The sequence below is a fragment of the Mesoplodon bidens genome (assembly GCF_964165515.1).
Source record: "Mesoplodon bidens genome assembly, chromosome: 3".
Lineage (NCBI taxonomy): Eukaryota > Metazoa > Chordata > Mammalia > Artiodactyla > Ziphiidae > Mesoplodon > Mesoplodon bidens.
The window spans coordinates 82,835,450-82,858,000 of NC_138178.1; the positions used below are offsets into that span (position 1 = coordinate 82,835,450).

Below are 22,551 nucleotides of genomic sequence, written 5' to 3' on the forward strand. Positions count from 1 at the left end.
TCCACAGGCAGACACACCCCTGTGGGATTCTATTTTAAAAACAGGTTCTCTGGAGTACCGGGGGAGGGAGCCGGGGGTTCTTGCCAAGGGTGTTCCCCACTCCCCACCCATCCACAATGCCAGACAGCACACTTACTCTGGCCAGCTCTCTGAGTGCCACAGGCTCAGAGGCAGCCCTAGACCAAGGAGGCAGGTTTGTGCCAGGGGACACAGATGATGTCCCCCCGCCTCCACCCACACCGAGCTGCCCAAAGGGGTCTCACGACGGCTCCAAAAAGGAAAAGAGAAGGAGCCCCCTGCACAGGCGGGCTGAGCTCCCCATAAACCTGCATATCCAGCCATCCAAGAGGCAGAGGGAGGCAACACAACTTCCACAAAGCATCAGTTAGCGGAGACCGCATTCTCGGTCTTACGTCTTTGGGTGTATTTCACCTGTACAATTGTTAGCGTTGCAGCTGTGAAAGAGCTACAAACACAGGGAGCTTACATCTAGTTGTAAGTCTGTACGTATTTAAGTAACATTATAATGAAAAAAATTCAAGCCAGCACTGGGACCTGTGGACCAAGTAGGATGCGCCCCTCATTCCCAAGGCTTCTGGAAGGCGGACTCAAGCTCTGCTGGAAGCTGGTCGAGCCGAGGGGGTCAGCAAGCTCCCAGATGCGTGGGGGCTGGGCAAGGCGACCACTGTGCTCTCAGTGGGGCTGGTGAAGGGCCCCCAAATCCCTCCAAGCTCCTCACAGGCCCCCAAACGTCCTGAGAAGCTCTAAGACGGAGAACCCAAAGCTTGGGGGCCAGAACACCAAGCAGACATGGCGTTCCCCTCGGGGCAGGCCCCAAGCCAAGCCTCAGAGCCCCCTGTGCTGGGGGTGAGGGGTTGTGGGATCCTGACCTAGGGGGTGGCCCTTCTGGGCTGTCCCGAGTTGCTGAGGAACAGGCGGCACCCTAAAGGCAGAGGAGCTGGGAAGCCGCACTGCCTGGATCCCTCAGGCGCATCCCATGGCCGTCCTGGTCTGCGCCACCCTGATTTCTGGCAGTTGCTTCTCTGAGACCTGGTTTCCTCATCTGTGAAATGGGACCATGCATCAATGCAAAATGGTGCCCACCAGGTCAGTAAACAAAGGATGTTGCAGCCTCCCCCGACGGTGCACCCTGAGGAGACTCAGGATGGGAAAGCACAGGATACTGGACCCCTGACAGCTGAAGTGCATCTTAAAGGAATGACTTCCGTGAGCCCAGACTCTTGCATCTTCCCATAAACAGAAAAGCGCTACATTCCTTAACTTGAGATGTCTGGTTTCTTTAACAATATCCTTTTGACGTTCTGCCTACGCGGTCTTCGTTGCAAGAACTCCTATATGTGCTATATGTGCTGGTTCCCCCCATGACCTCTTGGGAGCAGTCCCTCAGAGCTATCTGAGAAGTTGCGTCCCAGGCTTAAGTCCTCAGCTTTGTCCGCCAAATAAAACATAATTCTCAACCTTTAGGTTGTGCGTTTTTTTTTTTTTTCAGTCAGGACACTTGTCTAGCCCACCGCCTGTGCACAGTGGCCCCGGCCAGCCCCGTGACTGCCCTTGCTGTCCCGTGGCGTGCTGGTGGGGGCCTGCCGTGCGGACCACAGCCACTAACGCCGTCCCCATCGCGGGCCTGGCATGGGGCGGCCCTGGTGAACACGGGCAGAACGGGAGGCCGTGGGTGCGCGGGTGGGTGGGTGGACGCGGGGTGTTGCAAAAGCCTGCCCTCTTGCCCCGGGCACCCCCCACCCACCACACCAGCCCACCCCTGAATCCTGTGCTCCGGGGTTGCCTCTTGGGCACAATCTCTCTTAAGGCAGGACAGGATGTGCTGAATCAGCCCTCCTCTGGTGGCAACTGAGTCACCTGCAGCTCTTCTCAGAGAGGGGCTGGAGCCCGTGCCCTGGCGCCCCAAGTGTCTGGGTTCCAACAATGCCCATGAGGAGAAGACGGCTCCCAGCAACCTGGACCCCTGCCCCGATGTTCTGAAGCCCTCAGGCCAGAGGCAGGCTGGGGAGGTGGGAGCTCAGCAGGAGAGAACAAGAGAAAAGAACGTTCACAGCTAGTCTACACTTGGCGGGTAGCCCGGGGAGATGGGCGCCCACCCCAGCTCCAGGGGCCTCCTGCCACTGCTGGCCACTGTCACCTAGGGACAAGGATCGGATGTGACACGGGAGCTAAGGGCTGGCCCTGGAGGTCCTGCTGGCGTTCAGCTTCCAGCACAGCACCATCCCCACTACCGGGCAGCACCCGTGTGGCCCGCCCTCGGCACCAGGGTGCAGATGTGGGGTGCCCAGTTCCCGGGTCTCTAGAGACGCCTACAGGCCTGAGGCAGCTCCAGGGCTCAGATGCCACTCCAACCCTCACCAGCTGTTAGTGTGATGCCAGCCACCTACGCTGAGTCTCAGGTGCCAGGTCCGTAACAGCAGCCCTGATGACAAATGCTTCTGAGAGGGTTAAATGAACTCACGACTGGGGCACCTGGTGTGGATGCAGGCACCACTCAGAGCTCACGAGTGGTGTCCAAGATGGGGGATCAAAGCACTTGGGGACGAATGGGGGAAGTCACTCGGTGATGGGGAGGGGTTGCAGAGCGCAGGGCTCTGGCTGGTGGTTCCTGAAGTTAAGTGGAGTCTTAAGAGATGGACGTGGGGTTCGGGGACCAGAGAGGCACTGCAGACAGGACCCCAGGCCAGTTCTATGCCTGCAGGAGGGACTGGGACAGTAGAGCAGGGAGGGGCACTCGGGAGACACACTGGGTACAAACCCCATTCTCTGGCCCCGGCACTGGGTGGAGAGTGGGAGGCCCATGCTGGAGGGGCAGCAGGCGTGCTAATCTCTGCTCGTCACAACCTGCAGCCTTGTCGAGGGTGTGTGGGCCCAGCCCCTTAGCCACCACTGCTGTCACAGTCCCCTCCCATCCCCCCCACGTGCGGCAGCCCCCCGGCTCAGGACCACCTGGTCTGCAGCCTTCCGAGTGAGGGCTGCTCCTCCAGCGGGTCCTGGCAGCACTGTGGCGACTGCCCCAGCAGCAGCGGAACGAGGGAGCCTTCCTGCCACAAAAGCCCACTTCCCAGGAGCTGAGGGAGGGCCGGACGGGCCCAGGCATCAGCTTCCTACCCCAGTGCTCGCCACATCCTCATTCCTGAGACCACAGCACCCACGCCGTGGGCTGGGGAGCACGGAAGGAACAAGGCCCGTGTGGCACTCAGCCAGGCAATGGCAAGTGCGATCCCGACCGTGAGGGATGGACCCTTCCAGCAGGAGGGGCTGGCCCGGGGACATCCAGAGGTCCCTGCGCCCAAAGCATCCCGAAACCATTATCACCACCATCCCCTCCTCCTCGCAACCTCATATAAAAGCGGACTCTGAACCCAGCCCCTCACTCGGTCTCTCCTCCTCAACTACTGTGAGTAATACAGTTTTTATTCCCGTTTTCCAGGTGAGAAAGCTGAAGCTCAGAGAAGTTAAGCAACCAGGGTCAAGCAGCCAGCAAGAGTCAGAGCCGACCCTTCCACGGTCCCTGAAATGGGGGGAAGTCCTGGAAAAGTAAAGGGCTCACTGGGTCCGGCTGACCTACCCCCCACCCTCTCCCACTTGGGGAAGAACTGCCCTCCAGGGTCCCGGGGATGGGCAAACACCAGACAGGGTCAGAGCCACCTGGCCTGGGCTGGGTGGCCTGAGATGGGAGGAGCCTTTGGGCCCCACAGGTGACCAGCCTAAGTTCCCAGAGTGTGGGAACAGGGACTCAACAAGGAAACGCCAGTGTTCTCTTTGAAGCCTATTCCCCAGGACCAAGATATTTTGCTGGTCAGATTTTTCTCCCAAAGAGGAAGAGAGCACATTAAAACAAAACAAAAAGCAGAGAAACCTTAAAAGAGAACAAAGCCTATTCTCATCCAGGCTGGACTTTATGAGGCCAAACACCCTGTATGGCACACCTGATGCTTTTGCTGGGTCCTGCCCTGCCTGCCTTGCCTGCCAGAGGACATATCTCTTTACGGGCCTCGAAGGCACAGCTGGATTTGATTTAATAGCTGAAACATCAGATTCCATTCAGAAGCAATCCCAGCTAAGTATGATTGCTTTCGCCGTGCAGAGCTTTCAGCGTTCTTGTCAGCAGCCGCCAGGTCATTGAGGAAATTAATTTCTCCGCTCTGGCCAGCTCCTGACAGGGTTCCTGTGACCTGAACGGCACGGGGCTGGCTCCTCAGAGCTGCAGGAGCACAAGGCAGGTGCGGGCAGGGAGGGGCTGGGCCAGCCGGGCAGAGAAGCACCTTGGTGGACAGGACAGCCTGGGGCCTGGAAGGCTCCCCCTGCGTGACCCTGGGATCTCCCACCGACCCCGCTTCTTAGAGCCCCCAGGACCTACGCCTCCTGACTCCCATCCACCGGGGGTCCCCAGACCTCACTGCCCCAAGGGCCAAGGACCGAGAAGGGCTAAGAGTTGGGACCTGACCATGGACGACCTTCTCCAGTGCCCACGAGTCCACCACTCCATTCCAGCCCCTACCCCTGTGCCCGGGCCAGGCTGGCTCAGGACACCCTAATCCAACCTCAGTGCCTGCTGTGGATCCTGCCCCAGCGGGGCTGCAGGAAAGGCCCCGCCCACCCCTCAGAAGAGGCCCTCCAGGACATGCTGGTCCTTCCTTCCGCCCTCTCCCTTCCTGACTCTGCACCCGTCCTGGGACCTGGGAAAGTCCCTCCGCCTGTCTCCCTGTTCCTCTGTCACTCACAAAGAGTGCCTGAATGTGTCCCTTTGCCCCTGGCATCCACTGTCACCTTCCCTTTTCAGGCAATGATTTCATATAATGATGACGCTAAGAACAGAGAGCAAGATAACTTGGGGTAACTGGGGCAGCACTGCAGCAAGCCCTGCTGGGGGGCCGTTCCCTCACGTAATCGTGACGCCCGCTCTGAGGAAGGCCTTCTCTCCATCTTGCGGAGGGATGGGAGAAAAGAGGTTCCCTCGCACACTAGTGAGCACACAGCTGCCCCCAGGAGAGGCAGGACCCAATCCCAGGGCCATCTGGTCCCAGAGCCCTGGAACCACCAGATGTCCACAGTGGCACCCGGTCCCAGGGCGCCAGCTCCCGCCTCCCTTTGAGCCCTCCATCTACTCCCCTCCTGTTGCCTCTCAAGGGCCCCCCAGGGTGGGGCTCTCACCTTGGCTGCACACTGGACTCGCCTGGAGCTATAACGGCTACTGAGGCCTGGGCCCCAGAGGCCCCTAATGGCCTAGGGCGAGGCCTGGGCTTAGCATCTGAATAGGACAGAATTTGTGGCCTTTGCCCCAACAGAGATCTGGCCTTTGCCCTTGGCTTCTGGGAGGTGATCTGGGTCACACCTGATAGGAGTGTCTTTGTTTAGGGTGGGGGCTTTGGGTCACGCTGGACCAGCTGACTTGAGAGTAACCACGGGGACATGATCAATCGGTCGTGCCCACGTGATGGGGCCCCGCTAAAAATTCTGGACACCGCAGCTTCTGTGAGCTCCCCTGGCGGGCAGCATTCCGTGCGTGCTGTCATTCACTGATGCTGCGAGAGTAACAGTGTCCCAACCCCATGGGGAGTGGACAAGGGATGCTTTGCATTTGGACCCCCGTCCAGGACTCTGACCCATGCATCTCTGCCCTCTGATCTTTATCTGTATCCTTTGCCCATAATAAACCATAACCATGCACATATGCCTTCAGCACATTCATGAGTCCTTTAGTGAGTGCTGGACCTGAGACGGTTCTGGGGAACCCCGACCTCGCAGCTGGTGTCAGAGAGAGGGTGCCCTTGCGTGGAGACTGTGCCCTTAGACTTCACAGGTTGGCCTAGACTCCACATAGGATTGTCAAAAGACCCCCCGGGGACTCTGACCTGCGGCCATGCCTGGGAACCACCGCCCCAGTCTAAGATTGTCACCCACATTTGGCAGAGGGGTTATGTGTTTTGCTCAAGATCAACTGCAAGTAAGGGGTAGAGCCAGGCTCCTGCTCCAGAGTTGAAAAAGGGTCCCAGAGCCCCCCAGTCACCTGCTGTCCTGCCTCGCCCGGCCTTCCACGGAAGATGCAGCCTTTACTCGGAGTGGGATCAGGCCTGGGGTGTGGGGGCTCACCTGGTTGGGCTCTACAGGTGCGCCTCATGCGGGCAGGTGCTTCCAGGTGCTGACGAAGGCCGTGGGGATGAGCGAGTAGGGCACGGTGGTGATGCAGTTCCACGTGTCCGAGGTGGGGTCATAGCAGTCCAGGGTCTTACACCGCTGGGTCCCGAAGTAGCCCCCCACCACGTAGAGCTTGTTGCCTGAGGCCAGGGCGTGGCAGGACATGCGCTTGGCAGTCATGTCCCCGATCCGCGTCCACTGGTTGGTCTCGCAGTCGAAGCGGTAGGCCGAGGCAGCTGTGAACTCTGTGTCGCCTCCCATGATGAATATCTGGCTGCCCAGGACGGCGGCAGCGGTGTACCGCCAAGGCTGGGGACACTCGGCCTTGATCGTCCACCGGTTCTCTGCAGGGTCGTAGCACTGGACTTTGGACACCATGTCCCGGTGGATGCTGGTCCCCCCAAAGACAAAGAGCTTCAGCTTGGCGCTCACGACCGCGGCATTGCTGACGCCATCCCTCAGCGGGGCCACCATCGTCCACTTGTTAGCCCCGGGGTCGTACTTCTCCACCTGCTTCAGGGAGACAGACGGTGAGGCCGGGAAGACGCCAGCCAGGGACGTGTGCCCCCCGACCACGTAGAGGCAGTTCTCCAGCTCGGCCGAGCCGTGGCCGAAGCGGGCGATGAGCATGGGCGCCGCCTTGGACCACTCCTCGTGGACGGTGTTGTACACCCACACGTCCTTGGAGACCCCGTTCTCGGAGCCCCGGCCCCCGGTCACATAGACCTTGCAGCCGATGGCTGAGGCGCTGAACTCCTTGCGGGGGCTGGGCAGGTCCGCCTTGGGGATGATCTCCTTGGCCTTGTGGTCCACCTGGTAGATCTTGTCACACATGAAGGTCTGGCCCCCGAGGATGAGCAGCGTGTGTCCGGCCCTGCGCGGACGGGCACAGGGGCTGGTGACCACGCCGTCGTTCTGTAGGATGCGGGCCTTGCAGCGCAGCGCCTCGTCCACGATGAGCCGCGTGCGCTCGTCGGCCATGAGCAGGGCCTCGCCAGACACGGCCTCCTTCAGGCAGTCGGACGGCAGCAGAGCCAGCCGCACGCCGCGCAGCAGCTCGGGCAGGTGGGCCTTGCGTCGCTCCAGGTCATGCCTGACCCACTGCAGGATGGCCTCGAAGACCACGCGCTCGTCCTCCGCCTCCAGCTCGTCACTCGAGATGAGGTCCAGCAGGGTGTCCTTGGACAGGCTGTTGAAGTCCTCGCTCTGCCGCACGGCCTCAAAGTGCACCAGGCACATGCGCCACGAGAACTCGTAGAGCCGGCGGCACTGGTGGGCGTCCGACAGCAGCATCATGCCCAGGCAGTTGGACGGGAACAGGTTCTTCTCCAGGAACTCGGCAGCCGCATCGCGCACGTCGTGGAACTGCAGCATGTCGCCCGCCTCGAGCAGCGACTCTGCGTTCTCCTCGTTGATGACGATGCGGGACGAGTAGGCAAAGTCCAGCAGCAGCTCCAGCACCTCGGGATGCAGGTTGTCCTGGAAGTTGACCGCGTCGTCGCGGCTCTCCCGCAGGCCGTGGCTGAACATGGCCTCGAAGTAGCGGCTGGAGGCGGCCAGCACGGCGCGGTGGCAGGGGAAGGCGCGGTCGCCGGCCCAGAGCGTGACGTCCGTGAACATGCGGTGCTTGCGCAGCGTGTTGAGGTGCGCCAGCACGCAGTCGGGGTGCGAGGCCTTGTGGAACAGCGTGATGTTCATGGAGCCCGTGCTGCTCCGCGACTTGCGGGTCTCATGGACGCTGACCGACATGCTGAGCCAACCTGCCAGCGGGGGGACAACGCCACAGGTGAGAGGGGCCAGGACCTGGCGCCCCCGCAGAGCCCCGCTCAGCCCCCAAGCATGGCCGGCCCGCCCCCTCCACCCCTGCTCTCTGCTCGGCTCTTCGAAACCCGGCCCAAGCCCCACCCCTCAATCTGCCAGCCAAGGACGAGTCAGATGGTAGAGGCTGGGGTTCAGACCAACCGCTTTTGCACCAGCTCTGGATACGAGCCTCCTTGAGTGACCTCGAGCTGCAGCTGCCTCCCGTGGTTGCTAGAACGTGCAATAGTGTCCCCAGCCTGGTTAAGAAGACAGCAGGGCAGCGCTAAGGAGCGTGTGCTCTGGACGCATTCCACCGTCCGGGGCTGCTACTGTGTGGCCCCATTCTGCAGCTGGGGAAGCCAAGGCTCAGAGACGCAAAGTGGCTGCCTCACGCGCCGCAGCCAGAATTCCCTCGTGGGCTGTCTGGTTCCAGCCCAATCTCTACCCCCCATTGGCCCAAGGAGACAGGGATTCCTGCAGGAAGACTTTTGAAAGCCGTTCCCAAAGAGCCACAGACCCCACACAGAGCCTTACGCCCCCCTCTGCTCCCAGCACGCCCTGTCCTGAGCTGGGCTCCAAGCAGCCCTGGCCACGCCCCTCACACCCCTTGCCCTTGGAAAGTTCCCCAAGAACTGCTGTAACAGCCCAAGCGCTCAGCATAGACACATTCTGCAAATCCAGGGCTCTCCAGAGGCCTCCGGACCCAGCTGCGATAAGCAAGGTGTGGAGATGACGCCAGCTGGCCTGTGGCTCACCCTCTGGACACCTGCTAGATTCCGAGGTCCCAAGGGAAAGCCAAGACAAAGTCCTGGGTGACAGCGGGACGCTAAAGCAAGCCAGATTTGCCTCAACCAAAGCAGCAGGAAAACCTGTAGCCATCGGAGCCTCCCTGGTCCCGACAGGCGACTCCAGGCTCCCGGGCCACAGTGAACGCTCCACCTGCCCCCTCGTCTGGCGTCCTCTGCCGGGCCCGGGACCTGGGGCTCAGAGTGTGGGTCCCCAGAGCAGACAGACACAGGCTCGTCACCCACTGGAACGTGGTGATTCCAGAGCACTTGGATTAAAGTCTGGCCGATGGCATGACCCAAGACCCCACTGTGGTACTATGGGAATGAGGCTCAGCCAGACGGCAGGCAAAGATCCTAGGCCTCAAGAGAAAGTGGCCAAAAAGCAAACTGCATTCAGCGTCCTGACCCCAAAAGCCTGGGCTTCCTCCTTCCCACTGGTAAGGAGGCCAGAAAAACCCCTTCTTTTTCATTTATATTTTCAGAAGTGTAAACTCCCCCCACTCCCCGCTCCAAGTCAATTTTGTATTTAAGTAATAATCTGGTAAAGGAAGGCTGCGGGGCTTCCCTGGTGGCGCAGTGGTTGAGAGTCCGCCTGCCGATGCAGGGGACACGGGTTCGTGCCCCTATCCCGGAGGATCCCACGTGCCGCGCAGCGGCTGGGCCCGCGAGCCATGGCCGCGGAGCCTGTGTGTCCGGAGCCTGTACTCCGCAACGGGAGAGGCCACAGCAGTGAGAGGCCCGCGTACAGCAAATAAAATAAAATAAAATAAAGTTTAAAAAAAAAAAAAAGGAAGGCTGCGATCTCATACTTCACTGGATTGTAAATTACTGTCCAAGTGCACTGCTCTCTCCCTTGCACACTCCTCTCCTGGCAAAGAGAGAGGGAAGCCACCGAGTGACGTGATCAGAGCTGCCCGGGCAAGGCCCCTGCTCCCGGGCTGGGGCAGGGAAGACACAGGGGCTGGGCCTGGCCTTGCTGCTCTGGCCCCCAAGCTCCAGGCGGACTGCGGGCCGATGACCCGTCAGGGTCCCTGCAGTGCAAACCTGCCACCGCGGAGCACTGAGCTCCAGGTTAGAGGTTCTCCTGATGGGTGTGTGTGTCCGTGTGCAGCCCACAGGGGCGGGAGAGTGCTGGACCCGACGTCCAGGCTGTACACGGTGGTCCCCACTCTACCACCTGCCCTAGGGCACCTCTCCCCTCCTCTGCAACTTAGTTTTCTCTATTGTAAGACAAAGTCCCTGCTCTACTCAGGCCTCTGAGAGTCCCGCACTTGTTGGCACTTATTTACAGAGCTTGACCCCCGAGCCTGGCCCTGTGGCCAGGCACTGCAGAGATGAGAGACTGCGCCGACCTGGCCGCAGAGGCTTCCTGGGAAGCCCCCCTGCCCCCCTAGGTCTGAATTGCCTAACCTGAATTCCAGCCTTGCAGCACGGCTCCCCAAATCTCACATGACTGCTAAATCCTCATTCCGGCTTCTGCCTCCTTGATCACCGGGCACTTTCCCAAATGTGGCCATCCACCTGGTGACTATCCATCTGGCTCCCGTGTGTCTGGGCTGTTGGAGGGATGTGGCCTTTGATCTGTGTGCCACTTGGGGGACTGGCTCCGGGGACTCCAATCCAGGGCCCTGATGCTGAGGCTTGACCTCGGTTCCTGCTGTTCCACAGGCCCCGCCTGCTCTGGGCCCCTGAGCACCTCACTGCCCTCGCCCTGTGCCCCACCCCAGCCAGGAAACCAGGCCGCTTCTGAGCTCCACGTGAATGTAGCCTTGAATGCTGGGGCTTGGACACCCATGCGTGGTGCCCAGCTCCTCCTGGACTCACTTTACAGACAGCCCCGGGTTGGAATGCCAGCTCTCTGCCGTGCAAACAGGACGTCACTAGTAGCTGCTCCTGGGGGGCGGTGGGCTCAGAGGCTGCCCACAGGGCCTGGCCCTGGGGCTAGCCAGAGAGTGGACGGACCTGCTTTCCTCCCACAGTCACATGCGGACACACACTCTCAGCCCGTCAGGCGAAGGCCCTCTTGGGTTTTCTGGCCCCGTGTGGCACGCTTCCCTCCCTCCCGGGCCCAGGTCCATGCTGAGGCAGCTGGCACTGAGGCTGTGAGAATGGGCTGGGCCCCCCTCCACTCTGGGGGGCTGTTAACAGGGCCGCCCTGGGAGGGATCCAGGTGGAGACTCCCTTTGGAGGGCGTTAAGGGCAGGACGAAGCAGGACTCAAAGGCTGAGAAGGTGCCAAAAAGCAGGGCAAACCCCAACAGAGCAGCCACGTTTGCCCTGAGAATGAGGTCAAGTGGTGACCTCTCCAAGGGCAACGCTGAGTGGGCAGCCTGGGGCCCCTGGGCTGACTCTGTCTCGCTCAGCACCAGGATGCCTGCCCGCTGACGCCAACTCCCACCCCAGCCGAGAGCCCGTGCCGCACGGACACACCCAAGTGGGTTCCCACCCCCAGACGGCTGCCGGCCCAGGCTCCTCTGAGCAGAGCCGAGAGCAGCAGCACCTGCCAGGAGGGCCGCCTCCCCTGTCTGTCCCGCCTCCTCCCAGGAGGCGCCCGGACCTGAGCCAGTCTTCCAGGGCCAGCCCCGAAGCACCAGGATTCTGGGGGCGGGGTGGGGGTGGAGAGTCTCACTGGCCCCAGGTTACAGACACGGAGGCTGAGGCCCACACACAGGGAGGGGGCTGCAGAGACTGCGAATCGAGTCTCCACCCAGGCCCACGGGTGCCCAGGGCTGCCTTCAGCTCCAGGCCAGCGGTGTGGGAGGACAGGCCTGAAAGCCGGGGGCCCTGGATGCTGTGTGCCCCACCTCAGGAGACTCACCTCCACCAGAAAATATCTGGAAGCCGAAGCGTTACCTCAGCCCTAACATGTCCAGCATTTCCCCCAAACCTGCTCCTCCCCCGATCTGGGAAATGCCACCAACACGCTCCTTGGTGCTCACATCCCATCATCCCAACAACCAGGCCACCACAAGTCCTGTGGCTGCGCCTCCTACACGAGCCCTGGGCCTGACCCTCCCCCCCACCCGTCTCTCCCCTGGACTAACAGAAACGCCCCTCGCCAGCTTCTGCTTCTGCTCGTGCCCTCCAGGGTCTGAATTCATCCAGAGACCAGAGTTACCTTTTAAACAGCATCACCTGGATCACACCACGCCCAGCTCAAAACTCTCCAGGGCCGTCCCCGCACCCTCAGTAAAATCCCAGGTCCCTACTGTGGCCTCCAGGTCTCCACTGGCTACCCCTGTGTCCTCACATCCTGCCACATCCCAAAGAGCTGCCCCTCAGGCTGCGCCGCACTTGTCACTGGCCTCAGGACCTTTTCACGTGCTGTTCTTCTGCCTGGAACGCACCCCTGCCCACCCCATTTTTCCTGAGTGGCTCACTCTCGCGCCTCCTGAGAGCGGCCACCTTGTTGAGGTCACCCCTTCCCACACCTCCCCTACTTCTGCCTTCGCAGCACCCGTCACAACTTAGCATCATGCGCTTATCTGCCTCCTGCATCTCTGGCCCCTGAAGGCGGGGACCGTGTGTGGTGCTGATGGGACCCGGCACAGAGTGACCACTTGACTGGACTAAATGAAGAAGCTGAGACGCATACGGTGCATAAAGCTCACCTCACTAACATCCACTGCGGTGCTCGCCCAGCTGCCCTCCAGACCCAGAGAAGATGCAGACTGAGATGGCTGTGGATGCTGCCGAGGTAGGTGTGACGACACGCAAGCCAGCACGGCCCCCCTCCTGCCTGCCCCAACATCCAGCTGTTCTCAGGAACCACCCTCCTCCACTCCAGGCTGTTTAGACACGGGATCCAAGGCAGGGCAACGGGCTGGCCAAAGTGGTGCATCCCTGGGCTCCAGCATCCTCCCAGCCACTGTGACGGGCCCACACCCAGGACGAGCCCAGGAGACTGACGGGCCCCACACCCAGGATGCGCCCAGGAGACTCTAGTCTACGATGTTTACTCAGCTGCAGGGGGTGAGGCCGGCTCTGTTCCTGGGGCTGCTGACAGATTGAACCGAGGCTGGGAGCCCAAGTGCTGCCCGAGGTGGGAGCTCAACAGAGGAGGAGAGCGGGGCCCTCAAGCCTGCTGACCTGAGCCAGTCCGCCCCCTTCCTTTCTGTCACTTGCCACCAGGAGTCCCAACTAGTAAAAGGATCACTGGGACGTCGGTTCCTGAGTCAGGGATCAGGACTGCTGGCCTTAGTAAGGGGTTTTAGCTATGCGAGTCCTGCCACCCTCTTCACCTCCAGGGGAGGCCACCCTAGACACCAAGAATGGGTTTCATGAGGTGATTTCCAGTGTTCAGTACCAGTTACACACCCAGCCCTATGCAGGGGCTGGGGGATCCAAAGAGAGTATAAGACAAAAGGTTCCCAGTGGCAGGGAGGGTGAGCACCAGAAGTGTGTGTGCAGAGTCAGGTCTGTCCAGACTCTTGGAAGCCTGCCTCCATGGCCCCCTGCCTTTGGGGGACCCCCAAAATCAGACACTCTCAAGCTGTACGTATCTCAGGACTATTTGGATGACCTAAGCATCATCCCGGGTTTTGATGAATTTAAGGCACATAAATTAACTGCATGACACTGCCATGCTCCTGGCGAGCACTTTATCATCCTGCTAAGAGGTACTGATCCACCTCCGACAACAGCTCCGCTTCCCCGACTGCAGTCCTTACCTACAGGAAAGAGGTTAAAATGCACCAGATAGAAGGGATGGGATCAAGATGGCGGAGGAACAGGCTGGGGAGCTCACCTGCTCCCACAAAAACATTAAAAATACACCTACAAGTGGAACGATGTGCACAGAACACCTACTGAACACCGGCAGAAGGCCTCAGACTTCTGAAAGGGCAAGAAAACCTCCATGTAACTGGCTAGGGCAAAAGGAAAAAGGAAAAGAAAGAAATCGGTATGGGGCTTGCGCCCCAGGGAGGGAGCTGTGAAGGAGGAAAGATTTCCGCACCTTGGGAAGTCTCCTCACTGGCAGGGACATGAGCCTGGACGGAGGGGGAGCTTCAGAGCCTCGGAGGAGAGTGCAGCAACTGGTCTGCGGAAGGCAAAACGGAGAGTAACCTGCAGAGGAGGTCGGCACCGCCACCCTGCGCTCCCCAGCCTGAGACTCTCATCTTTCAGTGCGGGTGGGGGCTGGGTGAAGCTAAAGCTCAGGCTTCAGAGGTCAGATCCAGGGAGAGGACCGGGGATGGCTGCATGGAGACTGCCTAAAGAGGCTGGAGTGTGGCCACTGAGGGAGTACTTGGAAGAAGCCTGGGCCTGCCAGAGAGGCAAGGTGCCATTATGGGGAGGGGGCATGAGGAGAGGAGTTGGACCACCAGAAGAGCTTCTTTCCCTGTGAGCACTCCCAGGCAACAGGACACCGCCTACCAGAGTTCCAGGCGTGGGCGTGAGTCGCTGCTATGAGACACGCAAGCGGGTGCCAAGCGCTGCCCCCAGTCTCCCAGGAATACACGGACAGCAGCTACTACTATGAGACCTGCGAAAAGGCACCAAGCACTGTCCCCGCCATCCCGGGAGTGCACAAGGGCCACTGCACCTGCACACCCCATATCAAGGGGATAACAGCCAGCACACGCTGAAGAAAGAGACAGCAAGCATCCAAACTAAAGAAAGCCCCTCTCTTCTGGAAAACATGGTGGAGTAGAAGGACTTGAGCCTACCTCCTCCTCTCATGAAAACACCAAAATCACAACTAACTGCTGAAGAGCCTTCAACAAAGAAAAACAGGGACCTACCGAAAAAAAGATATTTTAGATTCAAAGACAAAGAAGGAGCCACAACAAGATGGTAGGACGGAGGCTTTCACGGCATTATCAAATCGCATACCCACCAGGTGGGCGACCCACAAATTGGAAAATCATTATATCATAGAGGCTCTCCCACAGGAGTAAGAGTCCTGAGCCCCATGTCAGGTTCCCCAGCCTGAGGGTCTGATATCAGGAGGAGGAACCCCCAGAGCATTTGGCTTTGAAGGCCAGTGGGGCTTGAGTGCAGGAACTCCACAGGACTGGAGCAAACAGGGGCTCCACTCTTAGAGGGCGCACACAAGATTTCATGTACACTGGGACCCAGCCCAAAGCAGTAACTCCATAGAAGCCAAGGCTGGACCTACTTATGAGTCTTGGAGGGTGTCCTGGGGAGGCAGAGGTAGGCTGTGGCTGACTGAGGAGGGAGCAAGGACACTGGTGGCAGAGGCCCCAGAGAATATTGATCAGCATTACCTCTCCTGGAGGTCACTATTTTGGCATCAAGGCCTGGCCCTACCAAACAGCCTGCAGGCGCCAGTGCTGGAATGCCTCAGGCCAAACAGCAGGATAGGAACAGCCCTATCCATCAGCAGACAGGCTGCCTAAAGGTGTACGGAGCTCACAGCCACCTTTAACCACACCACTTGACATGGCCCTGCTGACTACAGGGACAAGACCCAGCTGAATCCACCACTGGGCAGGCACCAGTCCCTCCCACCAGGAAGCCTGCACAAACACCAGGACCAACTTCACCCACCAAGGGGCAGACACCAGAAGCAAGAGGAGCTATGATCCTGCAGCCAGCAGAAAGGAAACCACAAACACAGAAAGTTAGACAAAATGAGATGGTAGATAAATATGTTCCAGACGAAGGAAAAAGACAAAAACCCACAAGAACAACTAAATGAAGTGGAGATAGGCAACCTACCTGAAAGAGAATTTAGAGTAATGATAGTAAGGATGATCCAAGATCTTGGAAAAAGAGGCAAGGATTGAGACGATACAAGAGATGATTAACAAAAAGCTAGAAGATTTAAAACAAACAAACAGAGATGAACAATACAATAACTGGAATGAAAAATACACTAGAGGAATCAATAGCAGAATAACTGAGGCAGAAGAATGAATAACTGACTGAAAGACAGAGTGGTGGAAATCACAGCTGTGGAGCAGAATAAAGAAAAAAAAATGAAAAGAAATAAGGTCAGTCTCAGAGACCTCTGGAACACTATTAAACACACAAACAGTTGCATTATAGGAGTCCCAGAAGGAAAAGAGAGAAAGGACGTGAGAAAATATTTAAAGACATAATAGTTGAAAACTTCCCTAACATGAGAAAGGAAACACTCACTCAAATCCAGGAAGCACAGAGTCCCATACAAGATAAACCCAGTGAGGAACATGATGAGACACATATTATTCAAACCGACAAAAATGAAAGACAAAGAAAGAATATAAAAAGCCACAAGGGAAAAGAAGTAACACACAAGGGAATCCCCAGAAGGTTTTCAGCTGATTTTTCAGTAGAAATTCTGCAAGCCTGAAGGGAATGGCACTATATATTTAAACTGATGAAAGGGAAGAATCTACAACCAAGAATACTCTATCCAGCAAGGCTCTCATTCATATTTGATGGAGAAATCAAAAGCTCTACAGACAACCAAAAGCTAAGAAAGTTCAGCACCACCAAACCAGCTTTAAAAAAATTCCTAAAGAAACTTCTCTAAGTGGAAAAGAAATGGCCACAGCTACAATAGAATCAAGAAAATTATGAATGGGAAAGCTCACCAGTAAAGGCAAACATAAAGTAAACATCTACACACAAATATAATATCATGCCAGCAATTGTGAGAAGAATACAAATGCAGGATACTGGAAATGCATTGGAAATTAAGAGACCAGCAATTTAAAACAATCTGGCATACATATAGACTGCTATAACAAAACCTCATGGGAACCACAAACCAAAAATCTACAATAGAAACACACACAAAAAAGAAAAAGCAATCCAAATACAACATTAAAGATAGACATCAAATCATAAGAGAACAAAAGAGGAAGGGAAGAAAAAAGACCTTCAAAAACAAACCCAAAACAATGAACAAAATGGCAATAAGAACATACATATTGATAATTACCTTAACTGTAAATGGATTAAATGCTCCAACCAAAAGACATAGACTGGCTGAATGGATACAAAAACAATACCCATATTTATGCTGTCTACAAGAGACACACTTCAGATCTAGGAACACGTACAAACAAAGTGAGGGGATGGAAAAAGGTATTCCATGCAAGTGGAAATCAAAAGAAAGCTGGAGTAGTAATACTCATATCAGACAAAATAGACTTTAAAATAAAGACTGTTACAAGAGACAAGGAAGGTCATTACATAATGATCAAGGGATCAACCTAAGAAGAAGATATAAGAACTGTAAATATATATGCACACAACATAGGAGCACCTCAATATATAAGGCAAATACTAACAGCCATAAAAGGAGAAATTGACAGTAACACAATAATAGTGGGAGACTTTAACACCCCAATTTCATCACTGGACAGATCATCCAGACAGAAAATCAATAAGGAAACACAGCCCTTAAATGACACATTAGACCACATGGACTTAACTGATACTTATAGAACACTGCATCCAAAAGCAACAGAATACAATTTCTTCTCAAGTGCACATGGTACATTCTCCAGGAGAGATCACATCTTGGGTCACAAATCAAGCCTTGGTGAATTTAAGAAAAATCGAAATCATATCAAACATCTTTTCCGACCACAACACTATGAGATTAGAAGTCAATTACAGGAAAAAAAAAAACTGTAAAAAACACAAACACGTGGAGGCTAAACAATATGTTACTAATCGACCAATGCATCACTGAAGAAATCAAAGAGGAAATCAAAAAATACCTAGAGACAAATGAAAATGAAAGCATGATGATCCAAAACCTATGGGATGCAGCTAACAGTTCTAAGAGGGAAGTTTATAGCAATACAATGTTACCTCAGGAAACAAAAAAAATCTCAAATAAACAACCTAAACTTACACCCAAAGCAACTAGAGAAAGATGAACCAAAGCCCAAAGCTGGAAAAAAAGAAATGATAAAGATCAGAGCAAAAATACACTTGATCTTAGCCAAAAGCCCAAGAAGCAATAGAGACCAGAAATAAATGAAATAGAGAAGAAAACAATAGAAAAAATCAATGAAACAAAAAGCTGGTTCCTTCAAAAGATAAACAAAACCGATAAACCTTTAGCCAGACTCTTTGAGAAAAAAAGGGAGAGGGCTCAAATCAATAAAATTAGAAATGAAAAAGGAGAACTTACAATGGACACCACAGAAATACAAAATATAGGAGACTACAACAAACCACCACATGCTACTAAAATGGACAACCTAGAAGAAATGGACAAATTCTTAGAAAGGTACAACCTTCCAAGACTGAACCAGGAAGAAGTAGAAAATATGAACAGACAAGTAATGAAATTGAAACAGTGATTTTAAAACTACCAACAAACAGAAGTCCAGGACCAGATGGCTTCACAGGTGAATTCTAGCAAACATTCAGAGAAGAGCTACCACCCATCCTTCCCAAACTCTTCCAAAAAATTGCAGAGGAAGGAACACTCCCAAACTCATTCTACAAGGCCACCCATCACCCTGATATCAAAACCAGACAGAGATACTACAAAAAGAGAAAATACAGACCAATATCACTGATGAATATAGATGCAAAAATCCTCAGCAAAATACTAGAAAACAGAATCCAACAACACATTAAAAGGATCACAGGAGAGAGGGGGAAGATGGCGGAAGAGTAAGACGTGGATTTCACCTTCCTCCCCACAGATACATCAGAAATACATCTACACGTGGAAGAGCTCCTACAGAACACCTACTGAATGCTGGCAGAAGACCTCAGACCTCCCAAAAGGCAAGAAACTCCCCCATGTACCTGGGTAGGGCAAAAGAAAAAACAATAAACAGAGACAAAAGAATAGGGACGGGAGCTGGACCAGTGGGAGGGAGCTGTGAAGGAGGAAAGTTTCCACACACTAGGAAGCCCCTTCGTGGGCGGAGACTGCGGCGGGCGGAGGGGGGAAGTTCGGAGGCACAGAGGAGAGCACAGCAACAGGGGTGCGGAGGGCAAAGCGGAGAGATTTCCGCACAGAGGATCGGTGCCAACCGGCACTCACCAGCCCAAGAGGCTTGTGTGCTCACCCGCCGGGGCGGGCGGGGGCTGGGAGCTGAGGCTTGGGCTTCGGTTGCAGGGAGAGGACTGGCTCTATGAACACAGCCTGAAGGGGTTAGTGCACCAAGGCTAGCCGGGAGGGAGTTCGGGAAAAGGTCTGGAGCTGCCGAAGAGACAAGAGACTTTTTCTTGCCTCTTGGTTTCCTGGTGCGCAAGGATAGGGGATTAAGAGCGCTGCATAAAGGAGCTCCAGAGATGGGCGCAAGCCACGGCTAACAGTGCAGACGCCAGAGACGGGCATGAGACGCTAAGGCTGCTGCTGCAGCCACCAGTAAGCCTGTGTGCGAGCACAGGTCACTATCCACACCTCCCCTCCCAGGAGCCTGTGCAGCCGGCCACTGCCAGGGTCCCGTGATCCAGGGACAACCTCCCCGGGAGAACACACGGCGTGCCTCAGGCTGGTGCAACGTCATGCTGGCCTCTGCCGCCACAGGCTTGCACCACACTCCATGCCCCTCCCTCCCCCCGGCCTGAGTGAGCAAGAGCCCCGGAATAAGCGGCTCCCTTAACGCCGTCCTGCCTGAGCGAAGAACACACGCGCTCCGGAGACCTACACTAAGAGGCGGGGCCAAATACAAAGCTGAGCCCCAGGAGCGATGCGAACAAAGAAGAGAAAAGGAAATTTCTCCCAGCAACCTCAGAAGCATCGGATTAAATCTCCACAATTAACTTGATGTACCCTGCATCTGTGGAATACCTGAATAGACAACGAATCATCCCAAATTGAGGAGGTGGACTTTGAGGGCAAGATTTATTAGTTTTTTCCCCTTTTCCTCTTTTTGTGAGTGTGTATGTGTATGCTTCTGTGTGAGATTTTGTCTGTATAGCTTTGGTTTCACCATTTGTCCTAGGGTTCTGTCTGTTTTTTTTTTTTTTTTTTTTTTTACTTAAAATTTTTTTTTTCTTAATACTTATTTTTATTTTTTATTTTAATAACTTTATTCCATTTTATCTTACTTTATTTTATTTTATCCCTTTTCATTCATTCTTTCTTTCTATTTTTTCTCCCTTTTATTCTGAGCTGTGTGGATGAAAGGCTTTTGGTGCTGCAGCCAGGAGAGAGTGCTGTGCCTCTGAGGAGGGAGACCCAACTTCAGGACACTGGTCCACAAGAGACCTCCCAGCTCCACGTAATATCAAATGGCGAAAATCTCCCAGAGATCTCCATCTCAACATCAACACCCAGCTTCACTCAAAGACCAGCAAGCTACAGTGCTGGACAACCTATGCCAAACAACTAGCAGGACAGGAACATAAGCCCACCCATTAGCAGAGAGGCTGCCTTAACTCATAATAAGGCCACAGACGCCCCAAAACACACCACCAGACGTGGACCTGCCCACCACAAAGACAAAATCCAGCCTCATGCACCAGAACACAGGCACTAGTCCCCTCCACCAGGAAGCCTACACAACCCACTGAACCAACTTTAACCACAGGGGACAGACACCCAAAACAACAGGAACTATGAACCTGCAGCCTGCAAAAAGGAGACCCCAAACACAGTAAGATAAGCAAAATGAGAAGATAGGAAAACACACAGCAGATGAAGGAGCAAGATAAAATCTCACCAGACCTAACAAATGAAGAGGAAATAGGCAGTCTACCTGAAAAAGAATTCAGAATAATGATAGTAAAGATGATCCAAAATCTTACAAATAGAAGAGAGAAAATGCAAGAAAGATTTAACAAGGACCTAGAAGAACTAAACAAGGAAACAAGCAACAATGAACAACACAATAAATGAAATTAAAAATACTCTAGGGCTTCCCTGGTGGCGCAGTGGTTGAGAGTCCGCCTGCCGATGCAGGGGACACGGGTTCGTGCCCCGGTCTGGGAGGATCCCACATGCCGCGGAGCGGCTGGGCCCGTGAGCCATGGCTGCTGAGCCTGCGCGTCCGGAGCCTGTGCTCTGCAAGGGGAGAGGCCGCAACAGTGAGAGGCCCGCCTACCGCAAAAAAAAAAAAAAAAAAAAAAAAAAAAAAACACATGGAGGCTAAACAATACACTAACTTAATAACGAAGTGATCACTGAAGAAATCAAAGAGGAAATAAAAAAATACCTAGAAACAAATGACAATGAAAACATGATGACCCAAACCCTATAGGATGCAGCAAAAGCAGTTCTAATAGGGAAGTTTATAGCAATACAATCCTACCTTAAGAAACAGGAAATATCTCGAATAAACAACCTAACCTTGCACCTAAAGCAATTAGAGAAAGGAGAACAAAAAACCCCAAAAATTAGCAGAAGTAAAGAAATCATAAAGATCAGAACAGAAATAAATGAAAAACAAATGAAGAAAACGAGAGCAAAGATCAATAAAACTAAAAGCTGGTTCTTTGAGAAGATGAACAAAATTGATAAACCATTAGCCAGACTTATCAAGAAAAAAAGGAAGAAGACTCAAATCAATAGAGTTAGAAAGGAAAAAGGAAAAGTAACAACTGACACTGAAGAAATACAAAAGATCATGAGAGATTACTACAAGCAACTATATGCTAATAAAATGGACAACCTGGAAGAAATGGACAAATTCTTAGAAATGCACAAACTGCCAAGACTGAATCAGGAAGAAATAGAAAATATGAACAAACCAATCACAAGCACTGAAATTAAAACTCTGATTAAAAATCTTCCAACAAACAAAAGCCCAGGACCAGATGGCTTCACAGGCGAATTCTATCAAACATTTAGAGAAGAGCTAACACCAATCCTTCTCAAACTATTCCAAAATATAGCAGAGGGAGGAACACTCCCAAACTCATTCTACGAGGCCACCATCACGCTGATATCAAAACCACAAACAGATGTCACAAAGAAAGAAAACTACAGGCCAATATCACTGATGAATATAGATGCAAAAATCCTCAACAAAATACTAGCAAACAGAATCCAACAGCACATTAAAGGATCATACAACATGATCAAGTGGGGTTTATTCCAGGAATGCAAGGATTCTTCAATATATGCAAATCAATCAATGTGATACACCATATTAACAAACCGAAGGAGAAAAACCATATGATCATCGCAATAGATGCAGAGAAAGCTTTCGACAAAATTCAACACCCATTTATGATAAAAACCCTGCAGAAAGTAGGCACAGAGGGAACCTACCTCAACATAATAAAGGCCATATATGACAAACCCACAGCCAACATCGTCCTCAATGGTGAAAAACTGAAAGCATTTCCTCTAAGATCAGCAACAAGACAAGGTTGCCCACTCTCATCACTATTATTCAACATAGTTTTGGAAGTTTTAGCCACAGCAATCAGAGAAGAAAAAGAAATAAAAGGAATCCAAACTGGAAAAGCAGAAGTAAAACTGTCACTGTTTGCAGATGACATGATACTATGCATAGAGAATACTAAAGATGCTACCAGAAAACTACTAGAGCTAATCAATGAATTTGGTAAAGTAGCAGGATACAAAATTAATGCACAGAAATCTCTGGCACTCCTATGCACTAATGATGAAAAATCTGAAAGTGAAATTAAGAAAACACTCCCAGTTACCATCGCAACACAAAGAATAAAATACCTAGGAATAAACCTACCTAAGGAGGTAAAAGACCTGTATGCAGAAAATTATAAGACACTGATGAAAGAAATTAAAGATGATACAAATAGATGGAGAGATATACCATGTTCTTGGACTGGAAGAATGAACATTGTGAAAATGAGTCTACTACCCAAAGCAATCTACAGATTGAATGCAATCCCTATCAAACTACCACTGGCATTTTTCACAGAACTAGAACAAAAAATTT

At 53.7% G+C, this 22,551-nt stretch overlaps 1 protein-coding gene across 3 annotated transcripts in view; it reads right to left on the reverse strand.

Annotated features, from left to right (window-relative positions):
- KLHL25 (kelch like family member 25) overlaps window positions 1–22,551 on the reverse strand; it is a 103,507-nt gene that overhangs the window by 57,700 nt on the left and 23,256 nt on the right. For 2 of the 3 annotated variants that reach the window (XM_081229587.1, XM_081229586.1), the window contains exon 2: window positions 6,118–7,922. The exons of the other annotated variant lie outside the window; for it this stretch is intronic. In XM_081229587.1, coding sequence (XP_081085713.1) covers window positions 6,142–7,911 — 1,770 coding nt within the window. In that variant the 5' untranslated portion in view covers window positions 7,912–7,922 and the 3' untranslated portion in view covers window positions 6,118–6,141. The remainder of the gene's footprint in view (window positions 1–6,117; window positions 7,923–22,551) is intronic. 3 annotated transcript variants of the gene reach the window in all.